We start from the raw sequence: 21956 nt of genomic DNA, 5'->3' as shown, positions 1-21956 counted from the left end.
CAAGGAACTTTGAAGTTCTGACGAGAGGCCATCAGATCCATGTCTGGAATGCCCCACAGCTGAGTGACTTGGGCAAAGATTTCCGGATGGAGTTCCCACTCCCCCGGATGCAATGTCTGACGACTCAGAAAATCCGCTTCCCAATTTTCCACTCCTGGGATGTGGATAGCAGACAGGTGGCAGGAGTGAGACTCCGCCCATAGAATGATTTTGGTCACTTCTTCCATCGCCAGGGAACTCCTTGTTCCCCCCTGATGGTTGATGTACGCAACAGTTGTCATGTTGTCTGATTGAAACCGTATGAACTTGGCCCTCGCTAGCTGAGGCCAAGCCTTGAGAGCATTGAATATCGCTCTCAGTTCCAGAATATTTATCGGTAACAGAGATTCTTCCCGAGACCAAAGACCCTGAGCTTTCAGGGATCCCCAGACCGCGCCCCAGCCCATCAGACTGGCGTCGGTCGTGACAATGACCCACTCTGGTCTGCGGAATGTCATCCCTCGTGACAGGTTGTCCAGGGACAGCCACCAACGGAGTGAGTCTCTGGTCCTCTGATTTACTTGTATCTTCGGAGACAAGTCTGTATAGTCCCCATTCCACTGACTGAGCATGCACAGTTGTAATGGTCTTAGATGAATGCGCGCAAAAGGAACTATGTCCATTGCCGCTACCATCAACCCGATCACTTCCATGCACTGAGCTATGGAAGGAAGAGGAACGGAATGAAGTATCCGACAAGAGTCTAGAAGCTTTGTTTTTCTGGCCTCTGTCAGAAAAATCCTCATTTCTAAGGAGTCTATTATTGTTCCCAAGAAGGGAACCCTTGTTGACGGAGATAGAGAACTCTTTTCCACGTTCACTTTCCATCCGTGAGATCTGAGAAAGGCCAGGACAATGTCCGTGTGAGCCTTTGCTTGAGGAAGGGACGACGCTTGAATTAGAATGTCGTCCAAGTAAGGTACTACAGCAATGCCCCTTGGTCTTAGCACAGCTAGAAGGGACCCTAGTACCTTTGTGAAAATCCTTGGAGCAGTGGCTAATCCGAAAGGAAGCGCCACGAACTGGTAATGTTTGTCCAGGAATGCGAACCTCAGGAACCGATGATGTTCCTTGTGGATAGGAATATGTAGATACGCATCCTTTAAATCCACCGTGGTCATGAATTGACCTTCCTGGATGGAAGGAAGAATAGTTCGAATGGTTTCCATCTTGAACGATGGAACCTTGAGAAACTTGTTTAAGATCTTGAGATCTAAGATTGGTCTGAACGTTCCCTCTTTTTTGGGAACTATGAACAGATTGGAGTAGAACCCTATCCCTTGTTCTCTTAATGGAACAGGATGAATCACTCCCATTTTTAACAGGTCTTCTACACAATGTAAGAATGCCTGTCTTTTTATATGGTCTGAAGACAACTGAGACCTGTGGAACCTCCCCCTTGGGGGAAGTCCCTTGAATTCCAGAAGATAACCTTGGGAGACTATTTCTAGCGCCCAAGGATCCAGAACATCTCTTGCCCAAGCCTGAGCGAAGAGAGAGAGTCTGCCCCCCACCAGATCCGGTCCCGGATCGGGGGCCAACATTTCATGCTGTCTTGGTAGCAGTGGCAGGTTTCTTGGCCTGCTTACCCTTGTTCCAGCCTTGCATTGGTCTCCAAGCTGGCTTGGCTTGAGAAGTATTACCCTCTTGCTTAGAGGACGTAGCACTTTGGGCTGGTCCGTTTCTACGAAAGGGACGAAAATTAGGTTTATTTTTGGCCTTGAAAGGCCGATCCTGAGGAAGGGCGTGGCCCTTACCCCCAGTGATATCAGAGATAATCTCTTTCAAGTCAGGGCCAAACAGCGTTTTCCCCTTGAAAGGAATGTTAAGTAGCTTGTTCTTGGAAGACGCATCAGCCGACCAAGATTTCAACCAAAGCGCTCTGCGCGCCACAATAGCAAACCCAGAATTCTTAGCCGCTAACCTAGCCAATTGCAAAGTGGCGTCAAGGGTGAAAGAATTAGCCAATTTGAGAGCATTGATTCTGTCCATAATCTCCTCATAAGGAGGAGAATCACTATCGACCGCCTTTATCAGCTCATCGAACCAGAAACATGCGGCTGTAGCGACAGGGACAATGCATGAAATTGGTTGTAGAAGGTAACCCTGCTGAACAAACATCTTTTTAAGCAAACCTTCTAATTTTTTATCCATAGGATCTTTGAAAGCACAACTATCCTCTATGGGTATAGTGGTGCGTTTGTTTAAAGTGGAAACCGCTCCCTCGACCTTGGGGACTGTCTGCCATAAGTCCTTTCTGGGGTCGACCATAGGAAACAATTTTTTAAATATGGGGGGAGGGAGGAAAGGAATACCGGGCCTTTCCCATTCCTTATTAACAATGTCCGCCACCCGCTTGGGTATAGGAAAAGCTTCTGGGAGCCCCGGCACCTCTAGGAACTTGTCCATTTTACATAGTTTCTCTGGGATGACCAACTTGTCACAATCCTCCAGAGTGGATAATACCTCCTTAAGCAGAATGCGGAGATGTTCCAACTTAAATTTAAATGCAATCACATCAGGTTCAGCTTGTTGAGAAATGTTCCCTGAATCAGTAATTTCTCCCTCAGACAAAACCTCCCTGGCCCCATCAGACTGGGTTGGGGGCCCTTCAGAAATATTGTTATCAGCGTCGTCATGCTCTTCAGTATCTAAAACAGAGCAGTCGCGCTTACGCTGATAAGGGTTCATTTTGGCTAAAATGTTTTTGACAGAATTATCCATTACAGCCGTTAATTGTTGCATAGTAAGGAGTATTGGCGCGCTAGATGTACTAGGGGCCTCCTGAGTGGGCAAGACTCGTGTAGACGAAGGGGGGAATGATGCAGTACCATGCTTACTCCCCTCACTTGAGGAATCATCTTGGGCATCATTGTCATTATCACATAAATCACATTTATTTAAATGAATAGGAATTCTGGCTTCCCCACATTCAGAACACAGTCTATCTGGTAGTTCAGACATGTTAAACAGGCATAAACTTGATAACAAAGTACAAAAAACGTTTTAAAATAAAACCGTTACTGTCACTTTAAATTTTAAACTGAACACACTTTATTACTGCAATTGCGAAAAAACATGAAGGAATTGTTCAAAATTCACCAAATTTTCACCACAGTGTCTTAAAGCCTTAAAAGTATTGCACACCAAATTTGGAAGCTTTAACCCTTAAAATAACGGAACCGGAGCCGTTTTGAACTTTAACCCCTTTACAGTCCCTGGTATCTGCTTTGCCGAGACCCAACCAAGCCCCAAGGGGAATACGATACCAAATGACGCCTTCAGAAAGTCTTTTCTAAGTATCAGAGCTCCTCTCACATGCGACTGCATGCCATGCCTCTCAAAAACAAGTGCGCAACACCGGCGCGAAAATGAGGCTCTGCCTATGCTTTGGGAAAGCCCCTAAAGAATAAGGTGTCTAAAACAGTGCCTGCCGATATTATTATATCAAAATACCCAGATAAAATGATTCCTCAAGGCTAAATATGTGTTAATAATGAATCGATTTAGCCCAGAAAAAGTCCACAGTCTTAATAAGCCCTTTTTGAAGCCCTTATTTACGATCGTAATAAACATGGCTTACCGGATCCCATAGGGAAAATGACAGCTTCCAGCATTACATCGTCTTGTTAGAATGTGTCATACCTCAAGCAGCAAAAGTCTGCACACTGTTCCCCCAACTGAAGTTAATTGCTCTCAACAGTCCTGTGTGGAACAGCCATGGATTTTAGTGACGGTTGCTAAAATCATTTTCCTCATACAAACAGAAATCTTCATCTCTTTTCTGTTTCAGAGTAAATAGTACATACCAGCACTATTTTAAAATAACAAACTCTTGATTGAATAATAAAAACTACAGTTAAACACTAAAAAACTCTAAGCCATCTCCGTGGAGATGTTGCCTGTACAACGGCAAAGAGAATGACTGGGGTAGGCGGAGCCTAGGAGGGATCATGTGACCAGCTTTGCTGGGCTCTTTGCCATTTCCTGTTGGGGAAGAGAATATCCCACAAGTAAGGATGACGCCGTGGACCGGACACACCTATGTTGGAGAAAGAAAGGTAGCCGTAGCTTTTTGACCCCTACGCTTTCCAGAATAAACGAATAGAGAAGATGTTTGACGGAAATCCTTGGTCGCTTGTAAGTAAAACTTCAAGGCCAGAACCACGGCCAAATTATGTAAAAGACGTTCCTTCTTAGACGAAGGATTAGGACACAAGGAAGGAACAACAATTTCCTGATTAATATTCTTATTTGAAACAACCTTAGGAAGGAACAGGTTTAAACACAGGCTTGATTCTGACTAAAGCCTGACAAAAAGACTGAACGTCTGGGACATCCGCCAGACGCTTGTGTAGTAAAATTGACAAAGCAGAAATTTGTCCCTTTAAGGAACTAGCTGATAATCCCTTCTCCAATCCTTCTTGGAGAAAGGACAAAATCCTAGGAATCCTAACCCTTCTCCATGAGTATCCCTTGGATTGGATTCACACCAATAAAGATATTTACGCCATATCTTAAAAGGTAAATTTTCCTAGTGACAGGCTTTCGAGCCTGAATCAAGGTATCAATGACCGACTCAGAGAATCCCCGCTTAGATAAAATCAAGCGTTCAATCTCCAGGCAATCAGCTGCAGAGAATTTAGATTTGGATGTTGGAACGGACCTTGGATAAGAAGGTCCTGTCTCAATGGCAGTTTCCCCGGTGGCAGAGATGACATGTCCACTAGATCTGAATAGCAAGTCCTGCGTGGCCACGCAAGCACTATCAGGATTACTGAAGCCGTCTCCTGTTTGATTCTTGCAATCAGACGAGGTAGGAGAGGAAATGGAGGAAACGCATAAGCCAGGTTGAACGACCAAGGTACTGCTAGAGAATCTATCAGTATGGCTTGGGGGTCCCTTGATCTGAACCAATAACAACGAAGTTTGGCATTCTGACGAGATGCCATCAGATCCAATTCCGGTGTGCCTCATTGACGGATCAATGCCGCAAACACCTCCGGATGGAGCTCCCACTCCACCGGATGAAAAGTCTGACGACTTAGAAAATCTGCTTCCCAGTTCTCTACGCCTGGGATATAGATTGCCGATAGATGGCAAGAGTGAGTATCCGCCCATCAGATTATCTTTGAAACCTCTATCATCGCTAGAGAACTCTTTGTTCCCCCTTGATGATTGATATATGCTACAGTCGTGATATTGTCTGACTGGAATCTTATGAATTTGGCCAAGGCTAACTGAAGCCACGCCTGAAGCGCATTGAATATTGCTCTCAATTCCAAAATATTGATTGCTAGAAGAGATTCCTCCTTAGTCCAAACACCCTGAGCCTTCAGGGAATTCCAGACTGCACCCCAGCCCAAGAGGCTGGCGTCCGTTGTCACTATAACCCATGCTGGTCTGCGGAAGCACAGACCCTGGGACAGATGATCCTGTGACTACCACCAAAGAAGAGTCTCTGGTCTCTTGATCCAGATTTATCTGAGAAAATAAATTGGCATAATCCCCATTCCACTGTCTGAGCATGCACAGCTGCAGTGGCCTGAGATGAAAGCGTGCAAACGGAACGATGTCCATTGCCGCTACCATTAATCCAATGACCTCCATACACTGAGCCACTGATGGCCGGAGAAGGGACTGAAGCGCTCGGCAAGAATTTAGAATCTTTAACTTGACCTCCATCAGAAACTGGTGATGATCCTTGTGGATAGGAATGTAAAGATACGCATACTTCAAGTCCACAGTGGTCATATATTGACCCTCCTGGATCATTGGTAAAATTGTTCATATGGTCTCCATCTTGAACGATGGGACTCTGAGAAATTTGTTTAGACATTTGAGTTCTAAAATCAGCCTGAAGGTTCCCTCTTTTTTGGGAACCACGAACAGATTTGAGTAAAACCCCTGCCCCCCTGTTCTTGTTTTGGAACTGGACAAATTACACCCATAGTATAGAGGTCTTCTACACAGCGTAAGAACGCCTCTCTTTTTTGTCTGGTCTACAGACAAACGTGAAAGATGAAATCTCCCTCTTGGGAGAAAATCCTTGAATTCTAGTCGATACCCCTGGGTCACAATTTCTAATGCCCAGGGATCCTTAACGTCCCTTGCCTGAGCGAAGCGAGAAAGTCTGGCCCCTACTAAATCCGATCCCGGATCGGGGGCTGCCCCTTCATGCTGTCTAGGTAGCAGCAGCGGGCTTCTTAACTTGTTTACCTTTATTCCAGGCCTGGTTAGGTCTCCAGAATGACTTGGATTGCACCACAAGGGACAATTAACCCTCTATGAGAAAAAAATGTTACCTAAAAAAGTTATAAAAAAATAGAATAGCAACCCCCTGCACCTCGCCACAGCTCTGCTGTGGAGCCTACCTGCCCTCAGGGGTCTGAGAAATCTCACTATCACTTCGTTAGGCTATGTCTTCAACTTAGGCCCACCGGAGCTTGCTGCCTTCATATGAAAATCAACTGTGCATCTGAGGCGCGAAAATAGGCCCCGCCCATCCTATGCGATGTCTCTGCCTAGTAAAAACCGATGTAAAGCGGTGTAGGAACTAGCCATGTGGGTTTTTTGTATTCCCAAATAACACCTATAAGCCATGTGAAACCCTCCAGTGCCATCAAACAAAAACGTTTCCTCATAAAAACGTTATGTTGCCATTAAACATAAAACCGTTTCCTCATCAAAACGTTATGTTACCAGTGTCAACCATGCTGCCATTCTTTGCTGCATTTTTAGCCCATAATATACAGGTCCCAGTAATAGCAACGTCTGCTAGGATCATCAACCTCAGGGCAGAAAAATTTCTTCATTCCTTAATCCATTTCTCCCTGAGGAAAATAGTACTCACCGGTACCATTTTAAAATAAAAAACTTCTTGATTGAAGAATCTAAAACTAACACCTCACTTTACCTCTTCCTATTACTAACACAGGCAAAGAGAATGACTTGAGGTGGAGGGAAGGGAGGAGATATATATATATATATATATATATATATATATATATATATATATATATATACATATATATATATACATATATATATATACATACATACAGCTCTGCTGTGGTGCTCTTTGCCACTTCCTGTTAGCAGGAATATAAATCCCACAAGGATGAAATCCGTGGACTCGTCATATCTTGTAGAAGAAATGCATTCATTTGGATGTTATCTATTTTATAAGTAATACAGCAAATATTAGTGATCACATTTTTGCCCCGGGACAATGATCATCATTTAACCAGGCCTTTTAGACCCTATGGCACCTAGTATTTGTAGAGCACTTAAAGGACCAGTCAACACAGTAGATTTGCATAATCAACAAATGCAAGATAAGACAATGCAATAGCACTTAGTCTGAACTTCAAATGAGTAGATTTTTTTCTGACAATTTTAAAAGCTGTGTCTTTTTCCACTCCCCCTGTACCATGTGACAGCCATCAGCCATTCACAAATACACACACACTTATTCTTGCACATGCTCAGTAGGAGCTGGTGACTGTTTAAATATAAAAAGACTGTGCACATTTTGTTAATGGAAGTAAATTGGCATGCTCTATCTGAATAATGAAAGTTTAATTTTGATTGAGTGTCCCTTTAATGATATATGTACTAGTTTTTACAATATAGTGCAGATATTTACTCAAATGTTATTTCAGATTCTTGAAGCAGGTAGAGTCTACTTATAATGCTGACAGAGCAGCATTATAAGTCAGGCTATTTAATTGTTACCACGTTATTTCCTATAACCAATTCTGTTTCCAACCATGTAAAATAGTTTTTAAAAGCCACACCAGTGCAATTAAAGTAATATCATATTCATCTGCTTCTTAAAGAGTAACATGCTCTGCCAAAACTATTGCACGTGTGAATACATTGAGGTGGAAAAGGTCTTTAAAAAAAAAAGTCAGAAGAACTAGTTTTAAATGAATTTGACTACGCCAAAGACTAACCATTTACAAGATATTAAACGTGAATGTATTTAAATTATCTATGCATTGTGGCATTGCCATACGTTCAAGAACCACATTTTATCTTTAAGAAGTAAAACATTGTCTAACACCACAAAAGGATATTGCTGGTTCTCAGCCTCTTCCGTGAGCAGTTTCAGCTGAGTGGTGCACATATGTAGAAGCTCATCTAAACGTTGCTCATTGGCGACAAGTTCCTGGCAATCTTTTGCAAGCAGTTGGTACCTACTGCTCGACTCTGCAACAGAACGGTTCCCCCTAAAAAAAACATTTAAAGTTAAACAGGACAGCTTAGAGCAAGTTTGCTAAATGTAAACAAGTGGCAACTAGAAAAAAAAATGAAGGGAAAACCCAATAAAAAATAAAATAAGACACATTACAACAGTTTGTAGTACTTACAGCCATTGAATGTGGTTCTTTGATTTTTTGGTTATTAAGTGGATCCCCTCCAATACATTAGTGATATCATAGATCCTCCTTTTCTGCACATTCAGCTCCTGAGCAGCCCAGTTTAAATCTACCACACCGTCAGCAGACTTGCTTAGAAGTTCCAGGAAACGTTTGGTTGTGAGGTTCAAGGATGTTTCATATCGTGATCTTTCCCCCGGAGACTTTACAGCTGCAAATGGAAAGCTAGAGATGATTCCCAAGAAACTTAATTTCCATCGATTTTAAGAGCCTGAACTAAATGGTTTGGTGCATTTCCTTGCTAGTCTTTTTATTCCTGAAATCTTTTATTATCATGCACACACACATAGTTACTGTAACAAACACAGATTAGTTACGATAGAGAAAAAATATATATAAAAAAATTATTTAATAAAACATTGCAGTTGTGGACCATGGGGGGGGGGGGGGATTCTTTCAGGATTCAGTTAGAACATGCAATTTTAAGCAACTTTCTAATTTACTCCTATTATCAATTTTTTTTGCTCTCTTGGTATCTATTTGAAAAAGCAGAAATGTGAGCTTACGAGCCGGCCCATCTTTGGTTCAGGACCTGAGTAGCGCTTGCTGATTGGTGGCTAAAATGTAGCCACCAATCAGCAAGCACTACCCAGGGTGAGAGAAAATAGGAGTAAATTAGAAAGTTGATTTATATTGCATGCTCTACTGAAAAGAAAACATTTGGGTTCAGTATTCCTTTAATAGAAGAAAAAAAAAAAAAAAAAAAAAAATGTATGCTTACAGGATAAATTTCTTTCCGAATATGGAGAGTCCACAACGTCATTCCAATTACTAGTGGGAATATCACTCCTGGCCAGCAGGAGGCGGCAAAGAGCACCACAGCAAACCTGTTAAGTGTCACTCCCCTACCCCTAACCCCCAGTCATTAGACCGAAGGTGAAAAGTAATAACAAAGATGTAGAGGTGACCAAGGTTTAGTCAAAAATAACTTTCTTAATAAAGGGTGGGGTAGTGGACTCTCCATATCTGGAAAGAAAGAAATGTATCAGGTAAGCATATATTTAGTTTTCTTTTCTAAGATATGGAGAGTCCACGTCATTCAATTACTAGTGGGAACCAACACCAAAGCTAGAGGACACAGAATGAACAGGGACAGAGAACAGGACAGGCAGACCTAAACAGAAGGCACCACCGCTTGAAGAAACTCTCTCCCAAAAGAGGTCTCAGCTGAGGCAAAAGTATCAAATTTGGAAAGTTTGAAAAAATTATGCAGAGAGGACCAAGTTGCAGCCTTGCAAATCTGTTCTACAGAAGCTTAATTTTTGAAAGCCCAAGAAGAGGAGACAGCCCTAGTGGAATGAGCTGTAATTCTCTCAGGAGGCTGCTGTCCAGCAGTCTCATAAGCAAAACAAATCATACTTCTCAACCAGAGGGAAAAAGAAGTAGCCTTTTGACCCGAAAATCCAAGTTGTGCTACAGACGTTCTTTATGAGAAGGATTGAGACAGAGAGAAGGAACAACAATTTCCTGATTAATATTTCTATCCGAAACCACTTTAGGAAGAAACCCTAATTAAGTACGAAAAACCGCCTTATCCGCATGAAAGAGTAGCCCTTAGATTCACAGCAATAAAAAAAAAAAAAAAGTATTTACGCTATACCTTATGGTCATTTTTTCAAGTAACAGGCTTGCGAGCCTGGATCATGGTCTCAATGACTGAGAAAATCCACGCTTAAAACTAAGTGTTCAATCTCCAAGCAGCCAGCTTTAGAGAAACGAGATTTGGATGGAGGAATGGACCCTGAGTAAGAAGGTCCTTCTTCCTCAGAGGAAACCTCCAAGAAGGCAGAGATGACATCTTCACTAGGTCTGCATACCAGATCCTGCGAGGCCATGCAGGAGCTATTAGAATTACCGATGCTCTTTCGTTTGATACTAGCAATAACTCCTGAAAGGAGTGCAAACGGAGAAGACGGATATGCTAGACCGAAATCCCAAGGAACCACCAGAGCATATATCAGAACGGCCTGCGGATCTCTTGACCTTGAACCGTACATTGGAAGCTTGGCGTTGTGCCAAGACGCCATCAGATCCAACTCCAGATCCAACTCCGGCACTTCCCATTTGAGGATTAACCTGGAGAACACCTCCGGATGGAGAGCCCACTCCACGGGATGAAATGTCTGTCTGCTCAGGAAATCCCATTCCCAGTTGTCCACTTCAGGAATGTGGATGGCAGATTAACAATTGTGAGCTTACGCACACTGAATAATCTGTGCCACCTCCTTCATGGCTAAGGAACTCAGTTCCTCCCTGGTGGTTGATGTAAGCCACTGAGGTGATGTCTTACTGAAAGCTGATAAACCGGGCTAAAGACAATTGAGGCCAAGCCATCAGAGCATTGTAAATCGCTCTCAACTCCAAGATATTTATGGGGAGAGCAGACTCCTCCAGAGTCCATAGCCCCTGTGCCTTTAACGAGTCCCAGACTGCTCCCCAGCCAAGCAGGCTAGCATCCGTGGTCACAATTACCCAGGAAGGTCTCGGTAAGCATGTGCCCTGAGAAAGCCACCACGGGAGACAGTCTGTCGACTGGTCTAGATCTATCCTCAGACAGATCTGAATGGTCTCCGTTCCATTGTCTGAGCATGCATAATTGCAGAGCTCTCAAATGGAATCGAGCAAAGGGAATGATGTCCATGGAAGTGATCATCAGACCAATTACCTCCATGCATTGAGCCACTGATGGCCGAACAGTAGACTGAAGAGAAGCAAGGGGAGAGAATTTTGGATTTTCTGACCTCCGTCAGAAATATTTTCATAGATAGGGAATCTATTATGGTCCCTAAGAAAACCACCCTTGGAGCTTTTCCAGATTCACTTTCCAACCGTGGGAATGTAGAAAAAAAGACAAGATCTCTGTATGAGAGTTTGCCTGAACCAATGTCCTCCAGGTATGGTGCCACTGCAATTCCCCGAGATCCACAATCTGAAACGTTTTGTCTAGAAAGGCGAATGTCAGGAATTTGTGATCCCTGTGGATGGGAACATGAGGATACGCGTCCTTCAGGTCTATGGTCGTCATGAACTGACCCTTTTGGACCAAAGGAAGTATGGAACGAACCCTTAGAAACTTGAGGCACTTTAAGTCTAAAATGGGTCGAAAAGTTCCCTCTTTTTGGGAACCACAATCAGATTTGAATAGAATCTGAGACCTTGTTCCCTTACTGGAACAATCATGCAGTTCAAGAAAGCCTCTTTTTACCTGGTCTGCAGATAATCTTGAGTTGGAATCTGCCCCTGGGAAGAAAAGTTTTGAATGCTATTTTGTAACCCTGAGATACTATGTCCACAGCCCAAAGATCTGGGACATCTCGTCTCCACGCTTGAACAGGGAAAGTCTGTCCCCCACACTTGGTCCGATCCCGGACCGGGGGCCGACCCTTCATGCTGACTTAGACTCAGCTGAGGGTTTATTTGATTGCTTTCCCTTATTCCAAGACTGATTGGGCTTCCAAGAAGAGTTGGATTGCTCCTGCTTGGAAGAGGGAAGAGGAAAACTTTTGAAGTTACGAAAGGAACGAAAATTACTTTGACGTCCTTTAGGTCTGTTCTTGTCTTGTGGTAGAAAAGACCCTTTTCCACCCATATCAAAAATTATTTCTGCCAGACCTGGTCCAAACAAGGTCTTACCCTTGTAAGGAAGCGCCAGAAGCTTGGACTTGGAGGTAACATCAGCTGACCAGATTTTATCCACAAAGCCCTACAGGTTAAGATAGTGAAGCCAGAAATCTTGGCTCCCAGTCTAACAACTTGCATGTTAGCATCAGAAATAAAGGAATTGGCCAGTTTGAGAGCCTTAATCCTAATTTGGATCTCCTCCAACAGAGTCTCTACAAAAATTGATTCAGACAAGGCGTCGCACCAATAAGATGCCGCACTTGCTATTGTCGCAATACAAACTGCAGGTTGCCATTGAAGACCTTGATGAACATACATCTTCAAATAAGCTTCCATCTTTTTGTCCATGGGATCATTAAAGGAGCAGCAATCCTCTATCGGGATCGTAGTTCTCAGCCAGAGTAGAAATAGCCCCTTCTACTTTAGGCACTGTGCGCCAAGAATCTTTAATGGAGTCAGCAACAGGAAACATTTTTAAATACAGGAGACCGGGAGAAAGGAATCTCTGGCTTCTCACAATCCTGTGAACTAATCTCCATCACACAGTCTGGGACAGGATAAAACTTCCAGAGGAAGAAACACTATAGTATTTATTAAATTTACTAGACTTTAGGGTTTGACAATGACAGAAGTATCGGAGTCGCCCAAAGTAGCCAATACCTTCTTTAACAGTACACAAAGGTGTTCAAGCTTAAATTTGAAGTTTACTTCTTCAGTATCAGATGAAGGAATTATACTGTCCGAATCTGAGATTTCACCCTCACAGGCTACCGACGTATCCTCAGATTTATGAGGGAGGGCAACCTGCGTAGCAGTAGGTGGAACAGAAACCTATCGGAATGTCTAATTTTCCTCTTGCGTTTTCACAGCATAGGAAAAGCAGATAATGCCGCAGATACCTGTGCAGCAAAGTCAGCAGGCAAATAAACTCCTCCAGGAGGCTGAGAGGAACTGCAGGGCACTGTATGCGAAGCCATAGAGGCTTGGGACATTTGAGGAGATAGCCGTAGCATTGCCTTTACAGCATCATCCTGAGAGACATTGGGCTCAGAGGGCAACAATTTATCTTTAAATTGAAGTGTCCTAGCTAAGCATGCAGCACAGAATTGCATAGGCAAAACAATCTGTGCCTTAAGGCATAACAAGAATTTGTCAAAAGACAGTCTTGATCCATGTCCATAATACTAAATTAAAAAAATCCCCAAATAGTATACATTTTTTAAATACGCAGTCACTAAAAAAATTTAATTCCACAAACACTTAACGTTATGCAAAAATCTTTAAAATAATAAACCAATCAGGCCCCCTACACCTCAGACAGGCTGAGGTGCCTTACCATAACATACACAATTTGGCTGCCAGAAGTCTAAAACAATCATATAGTAGATCGACACGGAAGAGACAAATTCAATGACGCCGCTCTGTGAATATCCAACAGCAGAGAGAAGACACATGACCGGCAGAGAGGAAACTATGCAGCAAGTAAAAGGCACACATTTCCCTCTGCCTACAACACCGGGGCTTAATTTACACAAACGCTCAAGCAGTCTGTCAGATAGCCTGTTCTAGCTAAGCAAAGAAAACCAACTGCCAAATTTTAAATTTATACATAAATGCCTGTATAAAACATAAGCCACACATATACTAAGTATTTCATCAAAATTAGCCCAAAAAAGGAAAAACGTCCCAATAAAGGGAAGATTAACCCCTAGTCTAAACATACATAATGTGCCTGCCCACTGCAAAAGAAAATCCTGTATAAAGGTTTTTAAAAAATATCCCCATCTACTGCATATATTCTTCTGAAGTGCAAGTCTCCAATACCTAGAAGACAAAAGCACTTACCTGTAGTCTAGCTGTCTGGCAGGAAGACAGCTCAAGGCGTGAAAGGACACATACTCCTTAGAGACATGTAGAAAAACAGACACAGAAAAAAGCAGGCGGCTACTGAGATACTGAAAAAACAGAATTTATGTTTACCTGATAAATTTCTTTCTCCAACGGTGTGTCCGGTCCACGGCGTCATCCTTACTTGTGGGATATTCTCTTCCCCAACAGGAAATGGCAAAGAGCCCAGCAAAGCTGGTCACATGATCCCTCCTAGGCTCCGCCTACCCCAGTCATTCGACCGACGTTAAGGAGGAATATTTGCATAGGAGAAACCATATGGTACCGTGGTGACTGTAGTTAAAGAAAATAAAATATCAGACCTGATTAAAAAAACCAGGGCGGGCCGTGGACCGGGCACACCGTTGGAGAAAGAAATTTATCAGGTAAACATAAATTCTGTTTTCTCCAACATAGGTGTGTCCGGTCCACGGCGTCATCCTTACTTGTGGGAACCAATACCAAAGCTTTAGGACACGGATGAAGGGAGGGAGCAAATCAGGTCACCTAAATGGAAGGCACCACGGCTTGCAAAACCTTTCTCCCAAAAATAGCCTCAGAAGAAGCAAAAGTATCAAACTTGTAAAATTTGGTAAAAGTGTGCAGTGAAGACCAAGTCGCTGCCCTACATATCTGATCAACAGAAGCCTCGTTCTTGAAAGCCCATGTGGAAGCCACAGCCCTAGTGGAATGAGCTGTGATTCTTTCGGGAGGCTGCCGTCTGGCAGTCTCGTAAGCCAATCTGATGATGCTTTTAATCCAAAAAGAGAGAGAGGTAGAAGTTGCTTTTTGACCTCTCCTTTTACCTGAATAAACAACAAACAAGGAAGATGTTTGTCTAAAATCCTTTGTAGCATCTAAATAGAATTTTAGAGCGCGAACAACATCCAAATTGTGCAACAAACGTTCCTTCTTTGAAACTGGTTTTGGACACAGAGAAGGTACGATAATCTCCTGGTTAATGTTTTTGTTAGAAACAACTTTTGGAAGAAAACCAGGTTTAGTACGTAAAACCACCTTATCTGCATGGAACACCAGATAAGGAGGAGAACACTGCAGAGCAGATAATTCTGAGACTCTTCTAGCAGAAGAAATCGCAACTAAAAACAAAACTTTCCAAGATAATAACTTAATATCAACGGAATGTAAGGGTTCAAACGGAACCCCCTGAAGAACTGAAAGAACTAAATTGAGACTCCAAGGAGGAGTCAAAGGTTTGTAAACAGGCTTGATTCTAACCAGAGCCTGAACAAAGGCTTGAACATCTGGCACAGCTGCCAGCTTTTTGTGAAGTAATACCGACAAGGCAGAAATCTGTCCCTTCAGGGAACTTGCAGATAATCCTTTTTCCAATCCTTCTTGAAGGAAGGATAGAATTCTAGGAATCTTAACCTTGTCCCAAGGGAATCCTTTAGATTCACACCAACAGATATATTTTTTCCAAATTTTGTGGTAAATCTTTCTAGTCACAGGCTTTCTGGCCTGAACAAGAGTATCGATCACAGAATCTGAGAATCCTCGCTTCGATAAAATCAAGCGTTCAATCTCCAAGCAGTCAGCTGGAGTGAAACCAGATTCGGATGTTCGAACGGACCCTGAACAAGAAGGTCTCGTCTCAAAGGTAGCTTCCAAGGTGGAGCCGATGACATATTCACCAGATCTGCATACCAAGTCCTGCGTGGCCACGCAGGAGCTATCAAGATCACCGACGCCCTCTCCTGCTTGATCCTGGCTATCAGCCTGGGGATGAGAGGAAATGGCGGGAACACATAAGCTAGTTTGAAGGTCCAAGGTGCTACTAGTGCATCCACTAGAGCCGCCTTGGGATCCCTGGATCTGGCCCCGTAGCAAGGAACTTTGAAGTTCTGACGAGAGGCCATCAGATCCATGTCTGGAATGCCCCACAGGTGAGTGACTTGGGCAAAGATTTCCGGATGGAGTTCCCACTCCCCCGGATGCAATGTCTGACGACTCAGAAAATCCGCTTCCCAATTTTCCACTCCTGGGATGTGGGTAGCAGACAGGTGGCAGGAGTGAGACTCCGCCCAAAGAATAATTTTGGTTACTTCTTCCATCGCTAGGGAACTCCTTGTTCCCCCCTGATGGTTGATGTACGCAACAGTCGTCATGTTGTCTGATTGAAACCGTATGAACCTGGACCTCGCAAGCTGAGGCCAGGCCTGGAGCGCATTGAATATCGCTCTCAGTTCCAGAATATTTATCGGTAGAAGAGATTCTTCCCGAGACCAAAGACCCTGAGCTTTCAGGGATCCCCAGACCGCGCCCCAGCCTATCAGACTGGCGTCGGTCGTGACAATGACCCACTCTGGTCTGTGGAACATCATCCCTTGAGACAGATTGTCCAGGGACAGCCACCAACGGAGTGAGTCTCTGGTCCTCTGATTTACTTGTATCTTCGGAGACAAGTCTGTATAGTCCCCATTCCACTGACTGAGCATGCACAGTTGTAATGGTCTTAGATGAATGCGCGCAAAAGGAACTATGTCCATCGCCGCCACCATCAACCCGATCACTTCCATGCACTGAGCTATGGAAGGAAGAGGAACGGAATGAAGTATCCGACAAGAGTCCAGAAGCTTTGTTTTTCTGGCCTCTGTTAGAAAGATCCTCATTTCTAAGGAGTCTATAATTGTTCCCAAGAAGGGAACCCTTGTTGACGGGGATAGAGAACTCTTTTCCACGTTCACTTTCCAGCCGTGAGATCTGAGAAAGGCCAGGACAATGTCCGTGTGAGCCTTTGCTTGAGGAAGGGACGACGCTTGAATCAGAATGTCGTCCAGGTAAGGTACTACTGCAATGCCCCTTGGTCTTAGCACCGCTAGAAGGGACCCTAGTACCTTTGTGAAAATCCTTGGAGCAGTGGCTAATCCGAAAGGAAGCGCCACGAACTGGTAATGTTTGTCCAGGAATGCAAACCTTAGGAACCGATGATGTTCCTTGTGGATAGGAATATGTAGATACGCATCCTTTAAATCCACCGTGGTCATAAATTGACCTTCCTGGATGGAAGGAAGGATAGTTCGAATGGTTTCCATCTTGAACGATGGGACCTTGAGAAATTTGTTTAAGATCTTGAGATCTAGGATTGGTCTGAACGTTCCCTCTTTTTTGGGAACTATGAACAGATTGGAGTAGAACCCCATCCCTTGTTCTCTTAATGGAACAGGATGAATCACTCCCATTTTTAACAGGTCTTCTACACAATGTAAGAACGCCTGTCTTTTTATGTGGTCTGAAGACAACTGCGACTTGTGGAACCTCCCCCTTGGGGGAAGTCCCTTGAATTCCAGAAGATAACCCTGGGAGACTATTTCTAGCGCCCAAGGATCCAGAACATCTCTTGCCCAAGCCTGAGCGAAGAGAGAGAGTCTGCCCCCCACCAGATCCGGTCCCGGATCGGGGGCCAATATTTCATGCTGTCTTGGTAACAGTGGCAGGTTTCTTGGCCTGCTTTCCCTTGTTCCAGCCTTGCATTGGTCTCCAAGCCGGCTTGGCCTGAGAAGTATTACCCTCTTGCTTAGAGGGCGTAACACCTTGGGCTGGTCCGTTTTTACGAAAGGGACGAAAATTAGGTCTATTTTTTGCCTTGAAGGGCCGATCCTGAGGAAGGGCGTGGCCCTTACCCCCAGTGATATCAGAGATAATCTCTTTCAAGTCAGGACCAAACAGCGTTTTCCCCTTGAAAGGAATGTTTAGTAGCTTGTTCTTGGAAGACGCATCAGCCGACCAAGATTTCAACCAAAGCGCTCTGCGCGCCACAATAGCAAACCCAGAGTTCTTAGCCGCTAACTTAGCCAATTGCAAAGAGGCGTCTAGAGTGAAAGAATTAGCCAATTTGAGAGCATTGATTCTGTCCATAATCTCCTCATAAGGAGGAGAGTCACTATCGAGCACCTTAAGCAGTTCATCAAACCAGAAATATGCGGCTGTAGTGACAGGGACAATGCATGAAATGGGTTGTAGAAGGTAACCCTGCTGAACAAACATCTTTTTAAGCAAACCTTCTAATTTTTTATCCATAGGATCTTTGAAAGCACAACTATCCTCTATGGGAATAGTGGTGCGTTTGTTTAAAGTAGAAACCGCTCCCTCGACCTTGGGGACTGACTGCCATAAGTCCTTTCTGGGGTCGACCATAGGAAACAATTTTTTAAATATGGGGGGAGGGACGAAAGGAATACCGGGCCTTTCCCATTCTTTATTAACAATGTCCGCCACCCGCTTGGGTATAGGAAAAGCTTCTGGGAGCCCCGGCACCTCTAGGAACTTGTCCATTTTACATAGTTTCTCTGGGATGACTAAATTTTCACAATCATCCAGAGTGGATAATACCTCCTTAAGCAAAATGCGGAGATGTTCCAATTTAAATTTAAATGTAATCACATCAGATTCAGCCTGCTGAGAAATGTTCCCTAAATCAGTAATTTCTCCCTCAGACAAAACCTCCCTGGCCCCCTCAGATTGGGTTAGGGGCCCTTCAGAGATATTAATATCAGCGTCGTCATGCTCTTCAGTAACTAAAACAGAGCAGCCACGCTTACGCTGACAAGGGTTCATTTTGGCTAAAATGTTTTTGACAGAATTATCCATTACAGCCGTTAATTGTTGCATAGTAAGGAGAATTGGCGCGCTAGATGTACTAGGGGCCTCCTGAGTGGGCAAGACTCGTGTAGACGAAGGAGGGAATGATGCAGTACCATGCTTACTCCCCTCACTTGAGGAATCATCTTGGGCATCATTGTCATTATCACATAAATCACATTTATTTAAATGAATAGGAATTCTGGCTTCCCCACATTCAGAACACAGTCTATCTGGTAGTTCAGACATGTTAAACAGGCATAAACTTGATCAGAAAGTACAAAAAACGTTTTAAAATAAAACCGTTACTGTCACTTTAAATTTTAAACTGAACACACTTTATTACTGCAATTGCGAAAAAACATGAAGGAATTGTTCAAAATTCACCAAATTTTCACCACAGCGTCTTAAAGCCTTGAAAATATTGCACACCAATTTTGGAAGCTTTAACCCTTAAAATAACGGAACCGGAGCCGTTTTAAGCTTTAAACCCCTCTACAGTCCCTGGTATCTGCTTTGCTGAGACCCAACCAAACCCAAAGGGGAATACGATACCAAATGACGCCTTCAGAAGTCTTTTATAAGTATCAGAGCTCCTCTCACATGCGACTGCATGCCATGCCTCTCAAAAACAAGTGCGCAACACCGGCGCGAAAATGAGACTCTGCCTATGCTTTGGGAAAGCCCCTAAAGAATAAGGTGTCTAAAACAGTGCCTGCCGATATTATTAAATCAAAATACCCAGAATAAATGATTCCTCAAGGCTAAATAAGTGTTAATATCAATCGATTTAGCCCAAAAAAAAAAAAGTCTACAGTTTAAATAAGCCCTTGTGAAGCCCTTATTTACAATCGTAATAAACATGGCTTACCGGATCCCATAGGGAAAATGACAGCTTCCAGCATTACATCGTCTTGTTAGAATGTGTCATACCTCAAGCAGCAAGAGACTGCAAACTGTTCCCCCAACTGAAGTTAATTGCTCTCAACAGTCCTGTGTGGAACAGCCATGGATTTTAGTTACGGTTGCTAAAATCATTTTCCTCATACAAACAGAATTCTTCATCTCTTTTCTGTTTCTGAGTAAATAGTACGTACCAGCACTATTTGAAAATAACAAACTCTTGATTGAATAATGAAAAACTACAGTTAAACACTAAAAAACTCTAAGCCATCTCCGTGGAGATGTTGCCTGTACAACGGCAAAGAGAATGACTGGGGTAGGCGGAGCCTAGGAGGGATCATGTGACCAGCTTTGCTGGGCTCTTTGCCATTTCCTGTTGGGGAAGAGAATATCCCACAAGTAAGGATGACGCCGTGGACCGGACACACCTATGTTGGAGAAAGGTACTTTTTATTCCAGGTAAAAAGTTTGACAAAAAGCAAAAAGGATTAATATGACACAAATCTAGTTTTGTTTTGTTTTATCAATAATTAGCTATCACTGTATATGGTGCTTTTTTAGAATCTGCACATATGTGTTAACATCACATTTCATGTACAGAATATACTGTCATTTAGCTTTGAATATACTAGTGTTTTTTGGTTGGATTGCATATCTTCACAAGTATTGCCATTATATTTTTATTCTTATCTGATCTGTGGCTCTCTCAGTGGACATATACGTAGAAACAATACATTTATGTTACACCTGTTCTGTTCCAATTTAGATATGAGGTGTTTTGATTGGTGCACTGTCCCTTTAAGAGCCACAGCAGGTTTCACTTGTCTAACAGCTTCTATGATTAAGCGCTAGCCAGCGTGAAACATGTAAGTCTGCTGTTTCCCTCCCTAGTGTTTTGTGTCATATTAATCCTTTTTGCCAAACTTTTTACCTGAAATAAAAAGTACCTTTTTCAGTATCTCAGTAGCCGCCTGCTTTTTTCTGTACCTTTTTGCGGCTGTCCACCGCTTTTCTGGGCTGGCTCCATACCTTCCCCTACTCAGAGTGGGTCTGTTTCCCTCTTACCCGACGGACGTTTCCTGCAGCAGCACCAGCTTTACCATACATGTAGAAAAACAGAATTTATGCTTACCTGATAAATTTCTTTCTCCAACGGTGTCTCTGGTCCACGGCGTCATCCTTACTTGTGGGAATATTCTCTTCCCCAACAGGAAATGGCAAAGAGCACAGCAAAAGCTGTCCATATAGCCCCTCCTCAGGGAGCTGACCAAATCCCTCCCCTTTGGTTACTGCACGCCACCCAGCCCAGGTGTGTTCCTGATAAATATACTCAATAAGCTAGAAAGCTTCACACTGTGTAGACATGACTTGCTGCAGTGTGGAAACTGGTTAGTATAGGACCGGTCTGATGTGGGACACCTTGTAAGTGGTAGACTGGCTTAGCAGAATATGATCATATTGTGTGACTAAGATCCCATTTCATTTAAAGGCATTTTTTAAAAAGCAAAAAAAATTTGCAGCATAAATATAAGTAAATACTATTGCAAGATGTTAATCTCAATTTTATTTGAACTATGTAAATATATTTAGCAGATAGAAGTATATTTGTTTTTGCAGCACAAATATAAGCTCATATTATTGCGAGATGTTTATCCCAATCTTATTAGAAGCTATGTAAGTATATTTGGCAGACAGAAGCATATACTAATATGCCATGAAAGAGTGGACTTAAGTGGTTGGATGTGCACCAAAATATTGTTGTTTTGTAATTATTTGGTCACTTTGGTAGCACTCCCACAATATGTGTATTAAGTTTAAACAGTCCTTTTGTGGTGTGCGTAACCAAAAAAACCCTCTGTTGTATTTCTTAAATAGGGAGCTGACCAAATCCCTCCCCTTTGGTTACTGCACGCCACCCAGCCCAGGTGTGTTCCTGATAAATATACAGGTGACCCTCGTTTTACAACGGTTCAATTTACACCGTTTCAGAATAACAACCTTTTTTTTCCAGTCATGTGACTGCTATTGAAAAGCATTGAGAAGCAGTGCATTTATTAAAATAGCCAGCAGGTGGAGCTGTCCGCTTGTGTTGCAGCAAAGCCAAGCAAGCTGAAATTAATCGGTTTAACCAGACCTGAGCTATCGAGCAGATTTCAAAGGAACAAGATCTTCCTGTCTATAAATCAGTCCAGATTGAAATGCATAGAAAGAACTGTTTGCAGAAAAATACAAGTGAAGTATGTGTTGTGTGATTATTTTATTAGGTTTATAATGCTGTTTAGCAAATGTTTTTGTTCATTTAACTTAGTTTAATTATATATTCTGTGTTGTGTGATTATTTTATTAGGTTTATAATGCTGGTTAGCATTTAGTCTTCATTTCAAAGCTTTAAAAATAATGTATTAGGTGTTACTTATGACAATTTTGAGAGGGGCCTGGAACCTATCTCCCTCACTTCCC

General features: G+C 42.9%; 1 protein-coding gene across 1 annotated transcript in view; it reads right to left on the bottom strand.

Moving 5' to 3' along the window:
* Positions 1–20740, bottom strand: part of LOC128643521 (transcription factor E2F1) — a 30316-nt gene extending 9576 nt beyond the window's left edge. Inside the window, exons 1-3 of the mRNA XM_053696364.1 lie at positions 20629–20740; positions 8415–8634; positions 8121–8273 (exon numbers count right to left, since the gene is read on the bottom strand). Coding sequence (XP_053552339.1) covers positions 8121–8273; positions 8415–8634; positions 20629–20740 — 485 coding nt within the window. The remainder of the gene's footprint in view (positions 1–8120; positions 8274–8414; positions 8635–20628) is intronic.
* Positions 20741–21956: the final 1216 nt, after the last annotated feature.

The sequence above is a fragment of the Bombina bombina genome, unplaced genomic scaffold (assembly GCF_027579735.1).
Source record: "Bombina bombina isolate aBomBom1 unplaced genomic scaffold, aBomBom1.pri scaffold_2418, whole genome shotgun sequence".
NCBI classification, from domain to species: Eukaryota; Metazoa; Chordata; class Amphibia; order Anura; family Bombinatoridae; genus Bombina; species Bombina bombina.
Note: the sequence above shows the minus strand (reverse complement) of the source record. Positions and strands in the feature narration are given on the sequence as shown.